Source organism: Episyrphus balteatus, chromosome 2 (genome assembly GCF_945859705.1).
Source record: "Episyrphus balteatus chromosome 2, idEpiBalt1.1, whole genome shotgun sequence".
Classification (NCBI taxonomy): Eukaryota; Metazoa; Arthropoda; class Insecta; order Diptera; family Syrphidae; genus Episyrphus; species Episyrphus balteatus.
In genome coordinates this window covers 46,570,153-46,591,471 of record NC_079135.1, presented here as the reverse complement: position 1 = coordinate 46,591,471, position 21,319 = coordinate 46,570,153, and the positions used below count along the sequence as shown (strand labels likewise).

General features: G+C 29.5%; 1 protein-coding gene across 4 annotated transcripts in view; it reads left to right on the top strand.

Moving 5' to 3' along the window:
• Positions 1 to 20,957, top strand: part of LOC129911692 (regulating synaptic membrane exocytosis protein 1) — a 247,748-nt gene extending 226,791 nt beyond the window's left edge. For 3 of the 4 annotated variants that reach the window (XM_055989559.1, XM_055989558.1, XM_055989557.1), the window contains 5 exons: positions 2,649 to 2,830; positions 2,892 to 3,601; positions 18,750 to 19,129; positions 19,213 to 19,374; positions 20,467 to 20,957. In XM_055989559.1, coding sequence (XP_055845534.1) covers positions 2,649 to 2,830; positions 2,892 to 3,601; positions 18,750 to 19,129; positions 19,213 to 19,374; positions 20,467 to 20,658 — 1,626 coding nt within the window. In that variant the 3' untranslated portion in view covers positions 20,659 to 20,957. Of the gene's footprint in view, positions 1 to 2,648; positions 2,831 to 2,891; positions 3,602 to 3,810; positions 3,961 to 18,749; positions 19,130 to 19,212; positions 19,375 to 20,466 lie in introns of those variants that run through there. The other variant, XM_055989560.1, reaches the window with a different exon arrangement.
• The last annotated feature ends 362 nt before the right edge of the window (positions 20,958 to 21,319 follow it).

The window sequence follows — 21,319 nt, the reverse complement described above, 5'->3', positions numbered from 1 at the left end:
GTCTATGAATCATACATATATGTGCACAAAAAAAAAATTGAAAAAAAAAAATTAAAATAATAATGTATTTATGCTACCCTCATACAAAAATCCATTTTTGACGAATTTTAAAAATACTAGAAAAAATTATCAAAAATGACTAAGATTTGGTCAAGCTTTCTGGTGAAAGAATACCTATAACTTACCAAGAGCTAACATCGTAGTTTTGCCTTTTATGATTTCTAAGAATCCGTTTTCATTAAAATATTGTGTTTCTAGTAGAGTAACTAAAGCAAATTATTAGGGAACCCGGCCGAACAGCTCTGATTTTGACGATTTTTTTTCGAACGCAGGTAATTAAAAATACTTTAAAGTCTATAGATTAAAAATTGCCGATGTTGCCGTATTGTTTTTTTAAATTAAAATTAATTTTTTTTGAATAAAATCATAAAACAAATGAGAGCAAAAGATTCTCTAGGTAATTTAAGGAAAAAAAGTATGGGGGAGTAAGGGACAATCCTCCATCGTTTAAGCGATAAATGCAATTTTCTCACAATCTGATTTTAACACAAAAAAATATTTTGAAAACAACGGCAACACCTACAATATTTTAAAATACATTTTTAAAAAGCCAGAAGCTCATTCTTATCTCTTAAATTTAAATCCACTAAATTTAATGAAGAGTTTTTGAAAAAATGGTTCTCAAACTCAGAATTTAAGAAAAAAATGTTTTAAAAAAAATTTTTAATGACTTTTCCAAACTTTTTCTAATGAAATATATATTTATTATAAAAAAATTTTTGGCCATAAATATTATCAGTTGAATTCCGAAGAGGAAAAGGTAATATATATTACACTATTGAAAAAAAAATTAAAAATTACTTCAATTTTAATGGGTTTTTTTTATAAAAACTGAATTTTTGGATTGAAATAATTGATTTTCTCAAAGACTTTGGTAAATAAGAACTTTAAATTTTTGCTATTTAACTTTCAACAGTAAGGATTATTAAATTAGTAAAAAATTATTTTATATTTAGATGTTGAACTTTAAAAAAAAAAATAAGTTAAATTTTTTTCAAAACTTCTATTCAAAAAAGCTCTTCGAAAATTAAATACTTTTTAATTTTTTTCATAAACCGTAATACATATTGACATTTCTTTTTTTTATTTAAAATCATAAAAAATGTGGCCAAAAAAATTTGAAAAAAAAAATGCATCTTATATTACGAAAAAGTTTTAAAAACGACATGTTAAAATTTTTTCAATAATTTTTTTTTTTCAAAAATCTGAGTTCAGTTACCATTCTTTCAACAGCCCTTAATTCAATTAACTTAATTTTAATTTTACAAATATGACTAAGCTTCTAGCTTTTTAAAAATGTATATTTGAATATTGTAGGTGTTGCCGTTGTGTTCAAATATTTTTTTTTGTGTTTGAAGTCAATTAATAAGAAAATTGCATCTATCGCTTGAACTATGGAAGATTGTCCCTCACTCCCATATATTTTTTTTTCCTTGAATTTCCTAGACAATCTTTTGGTATCAATTAATTTATGAAATTTAAGAAAAATTTTTGAAAAAAATTTGTTTTTGTTCACAAAAATCTTCAATTAAATTTAAAAAATCAGAACGGCAACACCGGCAATTTTAAATCTATAGACTTTAAAGTATTTTTAATTACCGACGTTTGAAAAAAAAGATCATCAAAATCTAAGCTGTTCGGCCGGGTTCCCTAATATTGCCAATTTTTGAGCTTTAGTTACTCCACTATTCTTTCCATATTATAAACAGATTTCACTCGTAGAATTAAGGAATCAATTTTCAAAAACTTTTGAGCACCACATTTTTTTAAAATAAATAAACACACATCACTTTTTTTAAATGCTACTAAACGGTCATAATATATCTAAACCATGTTACAACTTACTTTAAACGAATAAATTATCAAATACTGACACATTTTTTAGGTTTTTCAGGTAGGTATTTGGTGTAACATACATACATATAGTATGTACTAGTTAGTTACACCCCACCCTCTCCCTTTGTATTTCCACCACTTGAAAAGTATTTTAACTTTTGAATTTTATAATTTTCAATAAAAGCTATTGTATCAGATTCATTAGGTTTTTCTGTATAAAAACTTATCAACTCATTAATCAAAATGGTTTTTCGAAAATTGTCAATATGTCAAAGTATTTGTAAAAAAAATCCTACCCACATTTACAAGAGCGCCAAAATCCGATTGGATTAAAAGACTAACCTTAAACAAAAACAAAAATCGTCATTATCCTTTAACGACCATAGATATAAAAAAAAAATTAAACCCTCATTAAAATTCCACACTCATTGTTTCAAAATAAAATAATTTGTCTATTCCTATTTGACATTTAATTTAACCCCTGAAAAAAGGTTTGTTTTAAATAGAGTTTTAATAATTACCATCATAAATAGACAATAATTTCACAAAAAGTGTTAAAAATAAAATTAAATAAGTTTTTTGCATGCTCGCTTAAACACATTTAATTGTGTGCACACCGCCACCACCCACACACACATAACTCACCACTAAATCAACCAAACAAAAGAAAATCCGAATATCCCTTGTTAATCCAATCAAAATGACATCACCAACCCCTATTTTGTCCACCCCATTTTTTTGTGTACAAATAGGAACAAATTGCCCGTGAGAAGCAGGTTAGTGGTCGGGTACAGCTTCAGGTGTGGTATCATGCTGAACGAACAGAACTTGTGGTTTCTTTAATGGCAGCCGATGATCTAGCACTTAGAGATGAAGCATACGGGCACGGAGTTCTTCCAGAAGCTTATGCCAAAGTTAGGATTCTACCAAAGACGTAAGAAAATTAATTTATTTTTAAGATGAAAGAAATAATAAAGAATACAAATTAATTGCAGTGGAGATGGTTGTGTCCAACAAACAGAAGTTAGTCGACCATCACAAAATCCCATTTGGAATGCAACACTCACTTTTGGTCATGTCAAGGCTGAGAATCTTATGGATCGTTATGTTGAAATACAACTATGGGACTTGGTCCCTCACACAGAGTCTATTTTTTTAGGCGAATGTAATATTGAAATGCAACAAGCCTTCCTTGAAGACCGAGCTTTATGGTGTCGATTAGACGATCCAAAGGGCTTGAGAGGTATAAGTATGTCAAAGTCTCCTAGTGTTTCACCTCGCGGATCAATTGCTGGGGGGAATTTGTCGGGATTAATTCGCCGTGATTACAATATTCAGCGTTCCATGTCCGATGACGTTGATTCTATTGGCGATGGAACTTCCCTGCTACATCCTGATCATGCATGGGTTGCTGGATCACGACGTGGTTCATCACAATCAGAAACCTTAGAAGTTGAGGTCTATCAATTGGGAAAAGATTTCTCAAGATCTTTGCCTGGTTCTCGAAGATCATCATTCCAAGATCGTGAGAATAAGGAAGAGGAGATGGTTCCACCTTCACCATCGTACATGACCGGAAGACGAAGATCATCGGTAGCTCGACGAGATCCGGATGAGATATTAAAATCCCTCAAAGCTGTTAGGGGTGAACTTGGCAGAGCTATGAGTTTGAATACTGAACCACCAAAGCGAATTGGCTCTAGACGTAAGTTTTATTTGTTTTTATATTTAAATCAAAAATATTTCTCTTCTTTCTCTCTCTCTCTGTCTCTATTTCTGTCTCCCTTTTGCTATTGCTTTAAAAATAATCTTTTTTCTATATATTCTTTTTTATTTAATCTTTCTTTTGAATGTTTTTTTTTTTTTCTGTTTTAAAATTAAAATCAACACAAATACTAACTTGAAAACCTCAAGCACCGATCTATGTGTCACAAAATCAAAGCTTAGACCTATCCCACCCCTGGATGTCAAAAAAATTTGAAGCACTTAATTACAGAAATAATTTTACATCATAAATACAATTTGTAAATAAAAAAAAATATATAAATCAAAATTAATTTAAAAATTAAAAAAAAAAAAAAAAATACGCACAAACCATAATATTCCATCACAATCAGACAAAAAAATTCAAATTCAAAAACTCACGGTAAGATTTATTTCTACAATTTTTTTTTTCGTTCCGTTCGATTTTACAAGTTCATTTTGTTCATTCTTTTTTATTTAAATAAAAGTTATTTTTTATATAATTCGAGTTTTACTAATTGGAAAGTTAAAGTAATAATAATTTTTCTTTTAAATTTAATGTTACTGTACTGCATTTGTGCATGTACTGGTTGCAGGTGCAGTTTTATTTGGATTTTGTTTTTTTTTTTTTGTCGCAAGGAGTTTCTTATTAAAAATAATGTAGATTAAAAATGTTCCGTTCTTAAAAAAAAAAACTTTTACATTTTTTCAAGTTAACTTTATTAATAAAAACCAAAGTTGGAATTTGTAATTTGTCCGCATAATTGAAAAATTTCTAACTTACAAGATTGATAAGGATTAACAAGAAAACGGAAAGATTCTACCATGTATTCTGCGAAAAAAAGACGATGCAAACATTCAATTTTGTGAGTTTTCATGAAGTAAATATGGGATATGCTAACTCCGAGAAATTTAAATTTTAATTTCTTGGAAGACTTTAAGTGAATGTTATCCAAATTTTAGAAAAGGAATATGTCACAATGATTTCATCCTTTCATTGTGTATTTTTCACATAAAAAAATACATGTGAAAATGAACGACCAACTTCTAAATAATAGTTTCTTTTTTACACTCCTTAAGACAAAAATTGTTTTTTTTTTTTTTTTTTTTTAATTAAAATTTATTAAATATTTTCTTAATTAATTAGTTATTTTTAATGTTTAATTTTTTTCAATACAAAACCGTGTTACACATTATAAAGTAGACAAATTTAAAATATTTAATTCCTTTTATTTTAATATTAAAAGTCAAGTTCTATTACACACTTTTGATGTTTTAAATAATTTTTAAGTAATTGGTTTACAAATGTTTTTTTTTACTTAGTTGTTCCAATATTGTTTGTGTTTATTGTTAAATGTATTAAAAAAGTTATTGTTGGTAAGACATGTTAAAAAAAATAATTTTTTTTCTTGAAAATTACATGTGTATTTAAAATATATTTTTATAAACAATTTTACAATGCAAAGAACATTTTCGGCATTTGAGAAAAAAAAATATATAACATGATGTGTAAGATAGTCAGTAATTCTTATGATATCTACAAACTTCTAAATTTTCGTGACCACATTAATGGAAAATTGAAAAAGTGTACATTTGTTGTCGCTATTTCGCCATGACACCATGTCGCCATGTCACTATGTGTCGCCATGTCGAAATGTTGTCATGTGGTCATGTCGCTATGTCGCAATGTCGCCATGTTGATACGTCGCCATGTCCCTATGTCATCAAGTTGCTATGTCGCCGTGTTGCAATGATGCCATTTCACAATGTAGCTATGGCCATATCACCATGAAGCCAAGTTGCAAGGTCGCTATGTCACTATGTCGCCATGTCGAAATTTACCATTAGTTGATTAGACCAGTGCTAACAATTTTTGAAAATAAAAAAAAAATAACTTTTTGACTAATGAAATCGAACAGGGCAGAAAAATCATAGGGTAGGATGGTATTAACTACGATTTGATAGGGAATATAAGACTGAACGCACTTATTTTGGAGAGATCTAAGTGAGTTTGATCTGCTGTCAAAATTTCATATAAATGTGTTTGTAAACAGAGGTGCTAGCTAAGTTTAAGTTTATTAGCTCTTTTTTTCGAATTTTTCTTGCCAAACAAATTAAATTTTCCGCTAAACAACAAAAAATAACAATAAACAAAAGTATGGGATATTGAAAAGTCGACAAAATGAAAACATTTGGGGAACACGTAAGATTGGTCATAAAGTGCATTGTGAAATAAATGTCTGAACGTGTAAAAGTGCACACCATGATGAAGTATAAGAGTACGCGGGTTATAAGAGCAGTAAGGCTTCAAAATAACTGCCATTTGAACATATAGCAGTAGAGCTGTAGCAAATCGTATGTATTCGTTACTTAAATGCGGGTATTCACTTCAGTAACGAGTAACGAAACGTTACTTTCTAAACAGTATCGTTACTCGTATGTTTCGTTACTGGGTACTGAAGTAACGAAACATACGAAACGTACGAGATACGAAACATACGAGTAACGACGCGATTCCAGTTTCAATACTAAATCCGATGTTTAAGAGATACGAAATGAAGTGATACACTCAATTTGTCGCATTTCGCATCTCGTGTCGGTATCGTAACCATAGTCAGAATGCTAACTGCAGATAATTATGTGGAGTTTACTTTTGTCTCGATTAAAACAGTAGTGCCAAGGTTCAATAATCATTGTGTTATCGATAATTTATACAGAAATATCAAAAGAGACGTTTTTGTATTTTCTCTATTTGGCCGAAATATGTATATCCACGACGCAACCAATCTGTTTATGGCCTTGATGTTAATATTATTGATATTTAGCTTAAGAATGTACAAAAGTTTTTTGGTTTTTCAAAAAATTAGTTTAGATCTGCGCGTTGTACTTTTGAAATAAAGGTCTCTAAAGAATTGTGATAAGATTACTGAACGAATATAAACAAAAAATTACCAAAGTTTTGTCTAAAAATTTGGAAAAAAATCAAAAAAGTTTCCACGTTTGATTAAAAAAAAACGAAAAAAATTCCATATAGCTACCTTTAAACTCTTATTACATGAGAATGCCGCAACTAATTTTAATGTTTATGACCTTAAAATGTAGCTTAGATTATAGAAATTGTTTTTGGTTTTTTTCAAAAAAAAAATTTTTACACCCTTATACCAATGTACGAAACATACTTAAAATACCAAACATACGAAACGTATAAAATACATGAAATATACGAAATATACGAAACACACGAAGCATGCGAAAGTAACGAAAGTAACGAAACATGCGAAACACACGAAACATACGAAATATGCGAAAAATGCGAAACATACGGAAGTAACGAGTAACGATATTATTGATGCGGGTACTAGTATCAAAAGTAACGTACTCATTTTGTCGTTACTTTTACAGCCCTATATAGCAGCAATTAGCAGCTAAAACAAGCAATTCTTATCAAAAACTAACCAATTACAACTTTAAAAAAATCGAATGGAAATAACTAGGATATTTTGAAATTTTCTCGGAACCATTAGTAGAAGACTAAACAGAATTTTCCTCATGCAAAGAGTGATGGGTCGAAAAAAAACTCTATTTATTTAAAGATAGGCAGTTTTATTTGCGACTTTTGTGCGAACTTAACCCTGCGCGCACTCTTAAAAACTAAATTGCGTACTCTTACACAATAATATGTATAAGAGTGCGTGAATTAATGTGGTGTTTCGTTTATAACTAATGAATTAATACTTTTTTGTTACCAGTTTTAAGTTTTTTTCGTTGCTGTTATTGTTTTATTTGGTGTTTTGTCTAAAGTGCGCACTCTTGTACCACCTTACCCTATGCCCTGTTCGATTTCACTAGTCAAAAAGATATTTTTTAAAGAAATCAAAGTATATTTTTGCAATGGTTTTTTGACCGCTAAGCTGGAATCCGAAGTCAGAAAAACTTTATCACATCACGTTTTTGAGATATTACCATGCCAAAACATCACAAAAATAGTGTTCAAAATTCAATATCTTAAAAACTTTGAACATTCGACCTATTCTAATGCTAGATTCAAATTAAGAAAGCCAAAGGCCATTAGAAAAGTACAATTTGGTTTCTATGAAAAATAATTTCTCGCCAATATTAATGTCATTTACGGAAAAATCGATCTTAAAAATCATTTTTTTGGTTTTTTTTTTTTTTAATTTTTCTCAATATTTTCAAAAACAAAAGTATAGTTTATCCACAAAATCTTATCTTAATATCTGCGTTTAAAGCTTTTCAAAAATCAAAAAAAATTTTCGGTTACTTTTTTGATTGAAAATTAAAATTAAATTCGTCAAAAATCCAAAAATTAACTTTTTGCTCAAAAAACATTTTAAATAGATAGGAAATATAACAAAGTAATTTTTAACTAAGTTTTGTTAAAATCCAAAAATATTTGTAAAAGATAAAGAAAAAATCCAAAAATCGTATTTTTTTTATTTTTTTTTTTTTTCAATATTGTTGAGGTTATTATAAGAAAATGGTTTGAGTGAATGTTGTAGACACTTTTTTCGAAAAGAAGGTCGACTTTTGACAGAAAACGTAAAAAACCACGATTTTTTACACCCACCCGACTTTTTCGCCCACCCACTCACTTTCTCCCAATTTGTTTGTGGGAAATTTATTTTTCCCCTTTCATATGCCATTTATCCTAAATTTTCCCACCACCCTTATGCTGCTAATATTTTTTTCAACTTTTGCCCCCGAAAAACCGGATTGGCACTGGTCTATTTGTACTTTATCTAATTCATACCTTGAGTTAAAAAAATTGTCATTTGTTGAATTGGTAGATTATTTGAACCACTGATGATTTGCTATACTTTGATCGATTGCCTAACTCATCTTCTTAATTCCTCATATCTACTCTCTTTTATCAATTTTATCAGGAAATAGAAACTTCCATACTACAACAACACATCATCAATTATAATTTATTATTATTGAATGATTATTTCAAAAGTGTGTGAGAAATGGAACCCTAATTGAAGTTATCGACGAAACCAACCATTAATTTCGATTAATTAATTCTGTCAGCAAAGGCGTATACCGGATATTTTGTATCGTTGGCAGAAATAAAAATAAATAACAACAAACTTTCAACACGCAATAATATTTTTCTTTTCTTTTCAAAAACCACAAAAAGGCAAACATTCGTATACCTTAACACATAGATTGTACATCATGTTTTTTTGCACAAAAACACAAAGAAAAAATTATGTGTTGCGTGCTTTGGTTAGTGATAAAAATTGTGTTGAAGTAGGTTTCAACAGAGTTTTTTTTCGCCATTTTGTTGTAACGGTTAAAGGAACATTTCAAGAAATAATAGCAATCAACAATCATGTCGTTGCCATATAAGATTGCAGACTTATGCCCTAGCTATAAAACATTTTTCTCATAATAACGATTTTCCTTTATATTATGTAGGTATTCTGTGGTAAAACGAGTTCATCATTGTTTATGAAGTGCTGTTTCACCAAAAGTTTATTTTATTCTTTATGAAAACACTGGATTTCAGAGTTTCGTATTTTACGAGTAGAGTAAATGGTGGTGTTAGGATTGATTACGTGTCAATTTATCAATTTTAGCCTTTCTTAAAATAGGGGTAATTCATAGTCAACTTGGTTCTGATAGTGATAATATGTAGGATTGTAGGTGCTTCGCGACATTATTAAGGACTAAAAGTGATATTATTTGAAATTAAAATTTTTTTGGTATTCCCAATTAATAAAGGATTTTAGTATTTACACTATCAAAAAAGATAAAATTAGAGAATACCTTCTACACATTTATAAAAATGAATTTTTAAACGACTCTTTGTTACCACAATTACTCAACTAAAAGTCACAAAAAATAATTTATATAGACTAGGTACATTTTTGTTTCAATGTGAATAAGGTTTTCCCACAGATGCAAGGACGGAAACAAAAGGAATTAAAATCAAACAGACATGACAAAGTGGTGTATAAGATAGAGGATAATGCTCTTATGAAGCTTAAATGGTTTTTTAATTTAAAAAATAAAGACATTGAGATAAAAAATTTTAAAACTTTCCTAAGTGGAAAGTTTTTATTTTTTTTTAATTATGAATAACTAAAAAGGATTTTCTGGGGATTTGCTAATTAAATATAATAAAGAGAAGACCTACAAACACGATATGGCTAAAAAGATTAATTAAAATACTAAATATTTGTAAGTAGATATAATTCATGTAGAAGTTTAAGTTGGTGAATTATGTACCTGTATTTGAAGAGAAAATATAAAATATTTCGCATAAAGTTTTAATGTCCATTAATTCTGCTTATGTAGGAATAATTGAATTGTAAAAATTTGAATCAAAGGACGGATTTGAATGATTTTTTCACTATTTTATTTTCAGAACGTCAAGGATTTGATTTAATAGAAAGTATCTTCTTTTTTTTGTCGGTGGGTAGATGTTGAAATCTTCAAAAAATTCTATGAGGACTGGAAAACGCGTGCTCATATATATGTTGGACCCTTACCGCACTAACATTGTGCAATTGGTATGTTCGACTAACCATTTTCTATGTTTTTGGGCAAAAGTTTTTATTTTTTCTCGAACCGTGAGAGTTCAAGATCCCTGTGAAGATCTTCGTTTCTTATACAGGGTGTCCCAAAAGTTAACGTCGAAACGAAAACGGTAGATAGGGTAGGTGGTGGCAGTTATCAGAAAAATAATAAAAAAAATCGCAGCCATAAATTTTGTGAGTTATATGGGCAATTGAAAAAAAGTCGAAAAAATGGTTACCCTGTGACGGTTTTTCACGTGCCGTGACTACAAATCTTAATTTTACTCATTTTTTTCTTCTGTTACAGAATCTTGAATAACCCTGCTACTAAACGCATTCAAAAATTTTAACTCAGCTGCATCAGTTTTAAAGCAAATATTACTTTTTTGCCCAACTAAATACTAAACAAAGGAGAATGGGCATTTTGGACGTTGAGCGGCCATTAATAAAATTGGTATCAAATGAAAGGACTATAACTTAGGAATGACTTTTACTATGGACGTTTCGCAGTATTGCGTTAACAATGTAAGAAAATGCAGTATTAGTATCGTTAATGCATTATTCAATATATGAACGACAAATTGGTTTATATTTTTATTTGGAACATAAAATATGATGCTCTGTCATTTTCCCTGAGTTTGAAGTCATTACTCTTGAAAATCCGACCAATAGAACTCATAATATAAGATTTTTAAGACAACCACTTCAAGATTTTGTTCGAAAGTTTTCAAACAATTCAAACTAACAAAAAATTGAATAACGAAACTCTCAAAATAGTCTTGAAACTGTTGTTTTAAAATGCTTATAGTTTGGGTTCTAGTGGTTGGATATTCAAGATAAAGGTCTTCAGATTTAGGGAAAATGAGAGAGTATCGTATTTTGCATTTAAAATACACACATAAGATACAACTTTGAGACAATCTGCATAAAGTGTTACATGCAAAATGCATTTTATCCGTTTTTGGAGTACGTCACAAGGATAAAACTTCTCCACAATATATGTAAACCTTAATTACATCAAAAAATAACAAATTCATTCCTGGCCGCGCAACGTCCACATTCCATACAAACTTGCCCATTCTCCTTTGTTTAGTATTTAGTTGGGCAAAAAAGTAATATTTGCTTTAAAACTGATGAAGCTGAGTTAAAATTTTTGAATGAATTTAGTAGCAGGGTTATTTAAGGTTCTGTAACAGAAGAAAAAAATGAGAAAAATTAAGATTTGTAGTCACGGCACATGAAAAACCGTCACAGGGTGACCATTTTTTCGACTTTTTTTCAAATGCCCATGACTCACAAAATATATGGCTGCGATTTTTTTGTATTATTTTTCTGATAACTGCCACCACCTACCCTATCTACCGTTTTCGTTTCGACGTTAACTTTTGGGACACACTGTATACCATAGCGCATTGGTTGAATACCTTATGAAGGGTACAGGGGAAAACAGCATACCTCCATACAACTTAGTACTTAAAGCACAAATTTTATTTATTTTTTCAGAAAGGGTTAAATTTGTTTTATTAAAGTAAGAATCCTATTAGATAGTGCTCAGTAAATACTACAAGACCTCATCATTAGTTTATTTTTGACAAAAAGTGGACATGTGCCGTTTTTTCCCTGGGCCCTTCATATGTTTTCGATACAAAGCTCAGAATTCCTACTGCAAGTATTGCGGTATCGTCAGCAAAAGTAGATACAATTGTGCTTTCTATTTAAGGTATAACTCGTGTATTTACACCAGGTTCAAATGGGACAAAGAATACTACCTTGAGGTACCCCGGTCATTGTTTCCCTTAAGTCTGAATAATCGTTTCCGTGCCTAACGCAGAAAATACTGAGGTCTAGATATTCTCTAAAAATGGTAAAAAGTCCTTCAAGTAGGACTTGTCTTGATTTGAATCTGAGGCCTTGGGCCATACTTTGTCAACAGCTTGAGACACATCTATAAAAACCACTGAACAAATTTTTTTTTTTTTCAAGAGCTTTCTCAATGACATCAATACAAACAAATATAAATATTTTATTTTGAAAATCTTTTTAAAATATTAGTTCAAATTAGAGTTTAATGATAAGTTGTGCTTCAGAAAAAAAAAAAACAATTTAGAATGCCTCCCTCTTTCCATATTATAAATATATTTCATTAGAAATGCTGAATTTTCAAAAAAAAAAAAAAATAGCACTCGTTGGCTTAATTCCTTTATTGACAAATTTCAAAACTATTTTTATAACAAAACATGTTTTGTGACTGCTTAAATTTGAAATACCTCGACCAATTGACAGTTAAACTTTAAGCGTCTTAAAATATAAACGAAAACAAAAACGTTCTTTTTCGATCTTGCTATATTTAATAATATTTTTATTTTTTCAAAACATACATATATAATGTACATATATTTCAAACAATACCAAAAAAATATATAAATATTTTCGTTAAGTATAAAGTTAAATAATTACAAAGTACTGCTACAAAACCAAAATTTGATTTAAGATTTTTGGCCCAACTAATAATCAAATTTAAAGCTTTCTTTAATATTTAACTAAATTCTACATATTTCACGATACCAACTTCTAACATTGACTAAACATGTTCTGAGATAAAACTTGTTTTGAAATTAGTGAATAATATAGCTGTTAGTATCTCAGTCTTATTGTATAAGAATTAGTCACTCTGGCGTATGCGTAATATTTTTTGTCTATGGAAAAACATAAACAGTTAATATAAATTCTGTATCATTGAGCAGGTATTCATCCATCAAATTGATATTTTGTTCTATTTACTGATCAATTTATTATTCCTATTACTGATCGGTTAAAAAATGATACAAAAAAACTGCATAGAATTTGTTTTGTATGGAACATTCACCATTGTTTTAACATATTATGAGTGGGTTATATGAATTTTCAACACGTCAAAACACTTTTTAATATTCTTTACAAAATCAGTTATGTCGTTTTCGATTGGAATCACTCAAGGATTCACTCATTCTGAAATCCAATAAAACAGTTTGAATCACTTCCACTCAATTTTGTTTTTTGTGTTTGTGTTAGTTATTCTGTGAAATTTTGAATGTCAAATATAAATTAATTTTTTTTTCCTTCAAATGAAATATTACAAATTAATTTTCAAAAACGGTAATATTCAGCTAATAAATCTGACAGTTGGTTTGCAGAATATTTAAAGTAAGTATATAATGCGTTTATTTGTTTAATTACAGAAAAAAATAACATTTTGAATGAAAAACCAAAAAAATTTGTGATTGAGTGAAATTTTTGACTTTTAAATATTCATGTATTAGTGCTTCTGGATTTGATTCTGATTTTAAATCGAGAAGAGAATTTCTCTTCTGAGAAGCGTTCTTGCTGTCATTTTTAATTCAATAAAACGGTTTCAGAAGACTTCCAAACGCTTCCGGACGCTTCTGGACGTCCAATCGAAAACGACATTATTTATTCTTATTTAGAAACATCTGAAAAAAAAAAAAATATCGTCGCTATTCTTTCTCAACCTCGTATCTGCAAAATTTTGATTTTTTGTTTTTTTTTTTCGGATTTGGCATCGTTTCTTTCCGTCTCATAAGTGTAACAAACCCATATCTAAATAGCTATCTCAAGCTATTCAGAAATGACCATGCAAGTTCCTTACATCTTACTTCCTTTGTACTTGTTTACTGCAAGATCCTCGTAACTCGAAGTTACGAGGTTTTCAAAAATACCTCGTTACTTAAACTCGAAGATACGAGGTTGTTGCACTTCATATATTGCAAGAGCGACCAATGTTATTATTGTTGTTTTGTTTTCAAATGCAGATTATAATGAAGACGAACTTTTCTTGAAATTCTTATGGGTAACCTTCAAATTTACCGTAATTAGAGTGAGAACTTAACTAGTACAAGTTTGGTTGATTTTCGTTAGTCGTGTAGTCATCAAAATCGCGGTGATAAAAGTGTTTTGTGAAAATAATGTAATTTTCTTTATCGTATTTCCAAAGGTATAATATTATGGGCTATTTTTACTTTTTAGTATTAAAATTTTATACTGGAAAAATGCGTAGATAGTGATATTTTTAAGTCGAAAAGGTGGAGCAGGGGTGCAGAGTTGGTGGATTTGGCAATGGGTAATGGTGATGATAACGAAGCTCTACATCGAAAAAAACACACCTGGGCCCTATTGCACCAACTACTTTGCATTTTGCATCTTTGCACTTTAATTTTGCAACTTCTGTTGCACCAAACTCCAATTTACGGAGAGGAAATTAGTTTTTGAAAAGTAGAACAAAAATTCCTTATTTGCAAATTTTGTTGCACCAACCTCAAATTTGCAAAGCACAAAGTACTTTTCTGAAAAGCGCAAAGTTTTGCGAATTTGCAAAGAATTCTTTGATTTTGTTGCACCAAACAAAAAAACTTTGCACTTTCCATTTCAAACCCTGCAAAGTTTTGGAATAATATGCAAAGACAAAATTTGATTTCCGGATGGCCATTTCTCGTGTAAAGTTCATTTTAAATTATCATTTAATAGATATGATAATTTAAAATGATTCGCTTTGAACGACTTTTTGAAGAAGTTACGTGAGTGATGTAAAATTAAGAATAAATTTTGAAATTAGGAATAATTAACGATTGGAAATATTTAACTATGGTTAGTATGTGAAAACAAGTTGAAGTGACATTGTTAGAATTTGTTGTGTTCTTTTAACAAATCATTTAGGAATGTTGAATGTTGTTAGATAATGTTAAACGAGTAATTTTTTTTTATAGTAATGTCAATTCCATTATTATAACCGAAAATCATGTTTTTATTCAAAATTTGAATTTAATTTTTCCGCTGATTAATAAAACAAATAAAAATGCTTGAATTGTCTTGAAAACCAAACGTCTAGCTATTTAATAGATCAACACACTAAAATCATACCATGGAAGTGATTTGGAAATAGTTACGATTCCTGACTATTTCACACTTCAATTAGAATTTAGGAACTTAGTAATAACTTTGGTAAAATAAAGAAGGCACCTCTGCCCTCTGCTTCATGGCTCTAGAAGTGCAAACCACCTTATTCAAAATGTGCATCATTCAAAGAATGATTTCAATTTAAAGTTAAAATAATGATATAAAAATTCTATTATTTTCTTCTTTAAACAAAGTGCAGCAAAACAATAGTCTAAGAAGTAACTACAACCAAAAAAATAACAAATGATAAATAGAGCAAGATCCCAGGGCCGCCAGACATTACTTATTTTCTCAAGAAAAAAATGTATGGAATTACGTAGTGCTAGGACATACTATTAGTGTATGGATACTGGCTATCTTGTGCCGACGGCCATTTTACCACTAACAGGTGCTAAAGGTACGAAAAATACGTAGTTACTTTTCTTATTTTCTCAAGGCTGATTTTTATATATGATACTCAGGGAACTAATACACTAATTTTTGTAAGCTGCCAGATCCGTCGGATGGGCCTAACACCTTGCCAGACACGCATTTTAGTATACGGGAAAGTTAGATTTTGTTATATGGAGGTCTGGGAAAAAATTTATAACACATTTTGACTTCAGGACTCGAAAGATTATCAAGACACGAGTCGAAAACCACATTTTAAACAATCGCATCTAGAGTCATTTGGCCGCCATTTCGTTTTTTTTAATAAAAATTTCAATTTTTCACATAACTCATGTATTTTTGAATCTACAGAAAAAAAATGTATCGCAAACTTGAAGATAATTTAATTTACTACAATATATGTTAAATTACTTTTTTCGATTATACCTTCGGTTTAAGAGTTAGGGTGGTTTTTTTTTTAAACCATATTTTCGTCATATCTCTTTTATTTGAGCTTTTTTGAAAATTAACTTGAAGTAAAAGTTGTAGATCTTTTTATTACCTTCAATTATTACATTAACGGTTTTTCGATTTGACAGTCCGTTTTTGATCTGTAGGAAAAAAACTTCAAAAAGGTTGCAATTTTTTAATATAGGCAAAATATTCTAGTACAGGGTAATTTGCATTAGATGTAACAACAACCTAGGCGTGTAGGTTGCACTCAGACAAGAACAAAATCGTATAACTAACACTGCCAGACCCATTCCGACAGCCATTTTTTTGCCAGACACCTTAAAGCTTTGAAAAAAATAGTTTAACTTTACTTATTTTCTCAAGCTTCATTTTTATATATGACACTCAGGGAACTAATTCAATAAATGTTTGCAAGCTACCAGACCCGTCGGATGGGCATGACACCTTGCCAGACACGCTTTGTTATAAAACTCCTTTACAAACATGCTCACGCTGCGCTGGCGCTGATACACATAGCTAGCATTAATTGTGCGTGTAAGGTGTCTGGCAAAAAAAAATGGCTGTCGGAATGGGTCTGGCAGTGTTAGTTATACGATTTTGTTCTTGTCTGAGTGCAACCTACACGCCTAGGTTGTTGTTACATCTAATGCAAATTACCCTGTACTAGAATATTTTGCCTATATTAAAAAATTGCAACCTTTTTGAAGTTTTTTTCCTACAGATCAAAAACGGACTGTCAAATCGAAAAACCGTTAATGTAATAATTGAAGGTAATAAAAAGATCTACAACTTTTACTTCAAGTTAATTTTCAAAAAAGCTCAAATAAAAGAGATATGACGAAAATATGGTTTCAAAAAAAAACCACCCTAACTCTTAAACCGAAGGTATAATCGAAAAAAGTAATTTAACATATATTGTAGTAAATTAAATTATCTTCAAGTTTGCGATACATTTTTTTTCTGTAGATTCAAAAATACATGAGTTATGTGAAAAATTGAAATTTTTATTAAAAAAAACGAAATGGCGGCCAAATGACTCTAGATGCGATTGTTCAAAATGTGGTTTTCGACTCGTGTCTTGATAATCTTTCGAGTCCTGAAGTCAAAATGTGTTATAAATTTTTTCCCAGACCTCCATATAACAAAATCTAACTTTCCCGTATACTAAAATGCGTGTCTGGCAAGGTGTTAGGCCCATCCGACGGATCTGGCAGCTTACAAAAATTAGTGTATTAGTTCCCTGAGTATCATATATAAAAATCAGCCTTGAGAAAATAAGAAAAGTAACTACGTATTTTTCGTACCTTTAGCACCTGTTAGTGGTAAAATGGCCGTCGGCACAAGATAGCCAGTATCCATACACTAATAGTATGTCCTAGCACTACGTAATTCCATACATTTTTTTCTTGAGAAAATAAGTAATGTCTGGCGGCCCTGGGATCTTGGACTAAAAGTAAAGTACAAAAAGATTTCAAAATACATATATCGTTGTTTAAGTAAAAAACGAAGATTTTAACCTTTTTTAACAACGAAAAGAAGTTAAATAATCTCATTCCTTATATATTTTACTAATGGCATAAAATACATATGTTGTATATAGTTTTGTCATCTTCAGTGCATTCGTTAAAAACTACAAAAGTTCTTGGTTCTTTAATGATTAGTTTTAATACAGCAACCTCGTATCTAAAATTTTCGGTAAATCGATTGCACTGGAACTCTTTATGCTGTAACCTCGCATCTGAAAATGCTTCTCTCATCTGGAGAGCGTAATTTAATACAGGATTGAAACACGTGAAAACTATTCGTGTTGTAATTTCAAATGAAATGACATTTAAAAATTTGACTTGAAAAAATTATAGTACGAAATAATAAGTTTTTTCTTCCTACTGAAAACCTATTGAAAGAGAGATACGAGGTTGAGAAAAAAAGACGACGATATAATAAAATGGTAAAAAAATTACTTAAAAGTACTTATCAATGTCAATTATTGCTCATTGAATTTAATTTGTTTTTGATTTATTATTGTGTAAGTTACAATACAATATTATTTGACATTTATTTCTTGAAGTCAATCTACTATGTCATTATAAAACCAAAAAGTTGCAAAAATGTGGCATTTTTATTATTTTATGGAAAAAGTTATGAAAATGTTCAGTCAATTTAACAAGAGACGTAGGTGTATCAATAACTTTTTCTATGTTTAGACTTATGAAAAACAGCGTATGGGGAAATCTCCAAGAAATAAAATTAACGCACGTGTTTTATCTTCATTGATAGTTAACGACAAATAAAAATTGTTTTTTTTTAAACATAAAGCTCCTTATTTGTTTATTTTACTTTTGTTGCTCCTTTCAAATAAAATACAAAATAACATGGTAATCACGTCCTTCTCGTTTTATATCTTTTTTATACGAATGTGCAAATTGTGCTTGAATTGTTTATTGTTCTTCTTTTTTATGTCTGTTCTTTTTTTTTTGTATTCTCGTTTTGTTACAAAAGCAGTTTTGTTTCATTCAATTTGTAAATGAATAAAAAATATAAAAATAAAAAACAAAAATAGCAAACCCACTCAATCAGCAACAAGTGTCAACCCTGCATTTATAAAAATTTACAGTCAATTTGTCTATTGACTACACGAGTGCTCTGTTGTCCATTGTGAAATATCCTTTGTATTCTCTTTTATTTCGTATATATGCTAATTTCCATTTTTTTTTTGTTTCCTTTGAATTCCATTATACTGCGCGCCCACACACCAATTCAACAAAATTTCAGGAGCAAGCCGAACTAGAAAGGACAGCGTCATGGAAATTCCTGAGATTTTACCCATCGGCATTGGTACAAATGCAACAAGTCCCCCATCGGATGATGAAAGTAAAAAGATAACAGTACCCCGTTGGAAGGGTTCGGGTGGTTTCACACCTATACGCAAACAATCAGTATCCATACTTAAACCAGCATCGTCTGTTTCGAATGTAAATAAAATTGGTCCAGAAAAGACGTCAATACTGACGTCAGCTGCAATCAGTCAATCGGATCCCTATGTTAAACTTGGACCTGGCCAAATACATCCTAAGGGATATCGATTGACGGCAGGCAGGTATGGTGAATTGAAGATGGGATTTTTGAAAATAAAAGGAACTGTTGAAGTTGAGGTAAGTAAAATTATCATAATTATTGAAATTTATATTGATTTATGGATGTTATATAAAATGATTGATGCATCTTATTTTTGTAGGTAATTTGTGCCAGAAATATTGTACCAGTTGATTGTGAAACTCCACCAGATACTTATGTTAAGTGCTACATCAAAGACGGTGACAGATTGCGACATAAGAAGAAGACTCGAGTAGTTCGACATTCTGCTGAGCCAATTTATAAACAAACAATTAAATATCAGGTAATAATCATTAATTCTATAAAATCATTAATTCTTTAAAAAAAATTAAAAAAAATAAATTTTAAGTTGTTTTTATAAACTAGGAAAACAATATTTTATTGAATTATTTCAATCTCAAAATGAAGTATGATATTTAATTTCTTGTAGGTATAAGAGAGATTTTTTGAATTTTTTTTTGAATTTTTTTTTTTTAAATAATTTTTATATATAAAAATTTTCGAAAATTTTTCATATTTGAACTAAATTTTAAAAAAATTTGAATTTTTTTTTAACCAAAATTTGTATTTTCGAAAATTTTTCTTGATCTTTAAATTAGACGTACTAAAAAAATTTTCGTTGAAATTGGTTGAGGTTTACGAGAAAGCCAGAGATCATAAATAACGGTTAAAAAAAAATTAATTTTTATTTCAAAGTTAGAACCTTATGCGCTTTACATTATATTTTTCTTTAGAGCCGTTTTAAAGAAAAACTACTTTTTCATTTAGTTCATATGGAAAGTACCGTTACTTTTGGATTGAAAAAAATATTCAATTTCCCCTCTAGGGAATCATCCAAAACTACCAAGTTTGAAGCAAATCTCTTGAGTGGTTTAGACTGTAGCCGGAGATAGAGACCGACAGACAGAATTGCGGGACCCAATTTTTCCGCATTCTCCATCATTGTTATGCCTCATTTTTATCTCCAGTACGAGTACCTATTTCGCAATTCAATGAAAGTGGTTTGAATCTTCTTTAACAGAAGTGAATGTATGACAAACAACAGTTTTCGCGAAAGTTGAACTTTAGGAAAAAAAAGTAGTTATATTGAAGGCTAGTATACAGAACAGCTTTATTAATTCGACACCCAAAAGGATATGATTTTTCTTAAAAGATGTCCATTTTAGTGGCCAGTTCATTTTGGCATATAAAAATAATCTTTCAAACAAAATTTAGGTAGGTAATATGGACTAGTTTTCAAAACTGTGGGTTTTTCAAAAAAATTTAATTTTTTTCCAAAATGGAAATAAACATTCAAAAGTTATTAAAATGTAAATGACTCTCCTGACTTTAATAAGGAATTAAAAAAATAAAAACAAATTTTTTTTTTTTTTAGAGTTCTGATGTTTTTGGTCGAAACATTGTCATAATGGTATGGCAACGTTGTGTCGGTTTTGAGCACAATCAAGGACTCGGTGGCACAGAAGTTAATTTGGATAAAATAAATTTACAACAACATATTGGCGGATGGTATCCACTATTTCCAATGCATTCATTTGGTAATTCTGATTCGGATAATTCTCCTTGACCGATCACGGATGCATCGCTCAAAATTTCATCGAATTATATGGAATCTTATAATAATGAAAAGCATAATAAACTATTTGGCTTAATACATAATGAAACAATTATTGTACAACAAATTCCTGTTTATTAAATTATAAATGGAATTATAATAGAAACTCTGATTTATGTAATGAAAGTAAAGTATGTATTAAACAACCAACGTAACAAAATTGTAAAAAAAAAAATATATACCTAGTATAATTTTCTATAAAACTATTAATGAAAGTTCAGCATGAAGTCACTATAAAGTTTATGATGTATTCCGTGTTTAAGAATTATGACAATTTTGTATTGATTTTTTTTTTGTAATTTTTCATAGTTAAGTTTATTTACAAAAAAAAATATTTGATAATAAAATTTATATTTATTGTTTTTATTAAATAAAAATATGACACGAGAAAAACTCCTGTACATTTTAAATACTGTCTTACGATATTTTAATTTTAAGTTTTTTGTTCTATAAATATTATACCAAAATCAATAATTAAAAATAATGTTGTATACAAAAAAATTATATAAATTAAAATGTCAAAAATATAATAACAGATAAGTGAAATTTTCTATTTGGTCCCTAAGCGAATAAAAGGGGCTCAACAAATTGAATCAAACCATGATTTTCTTTT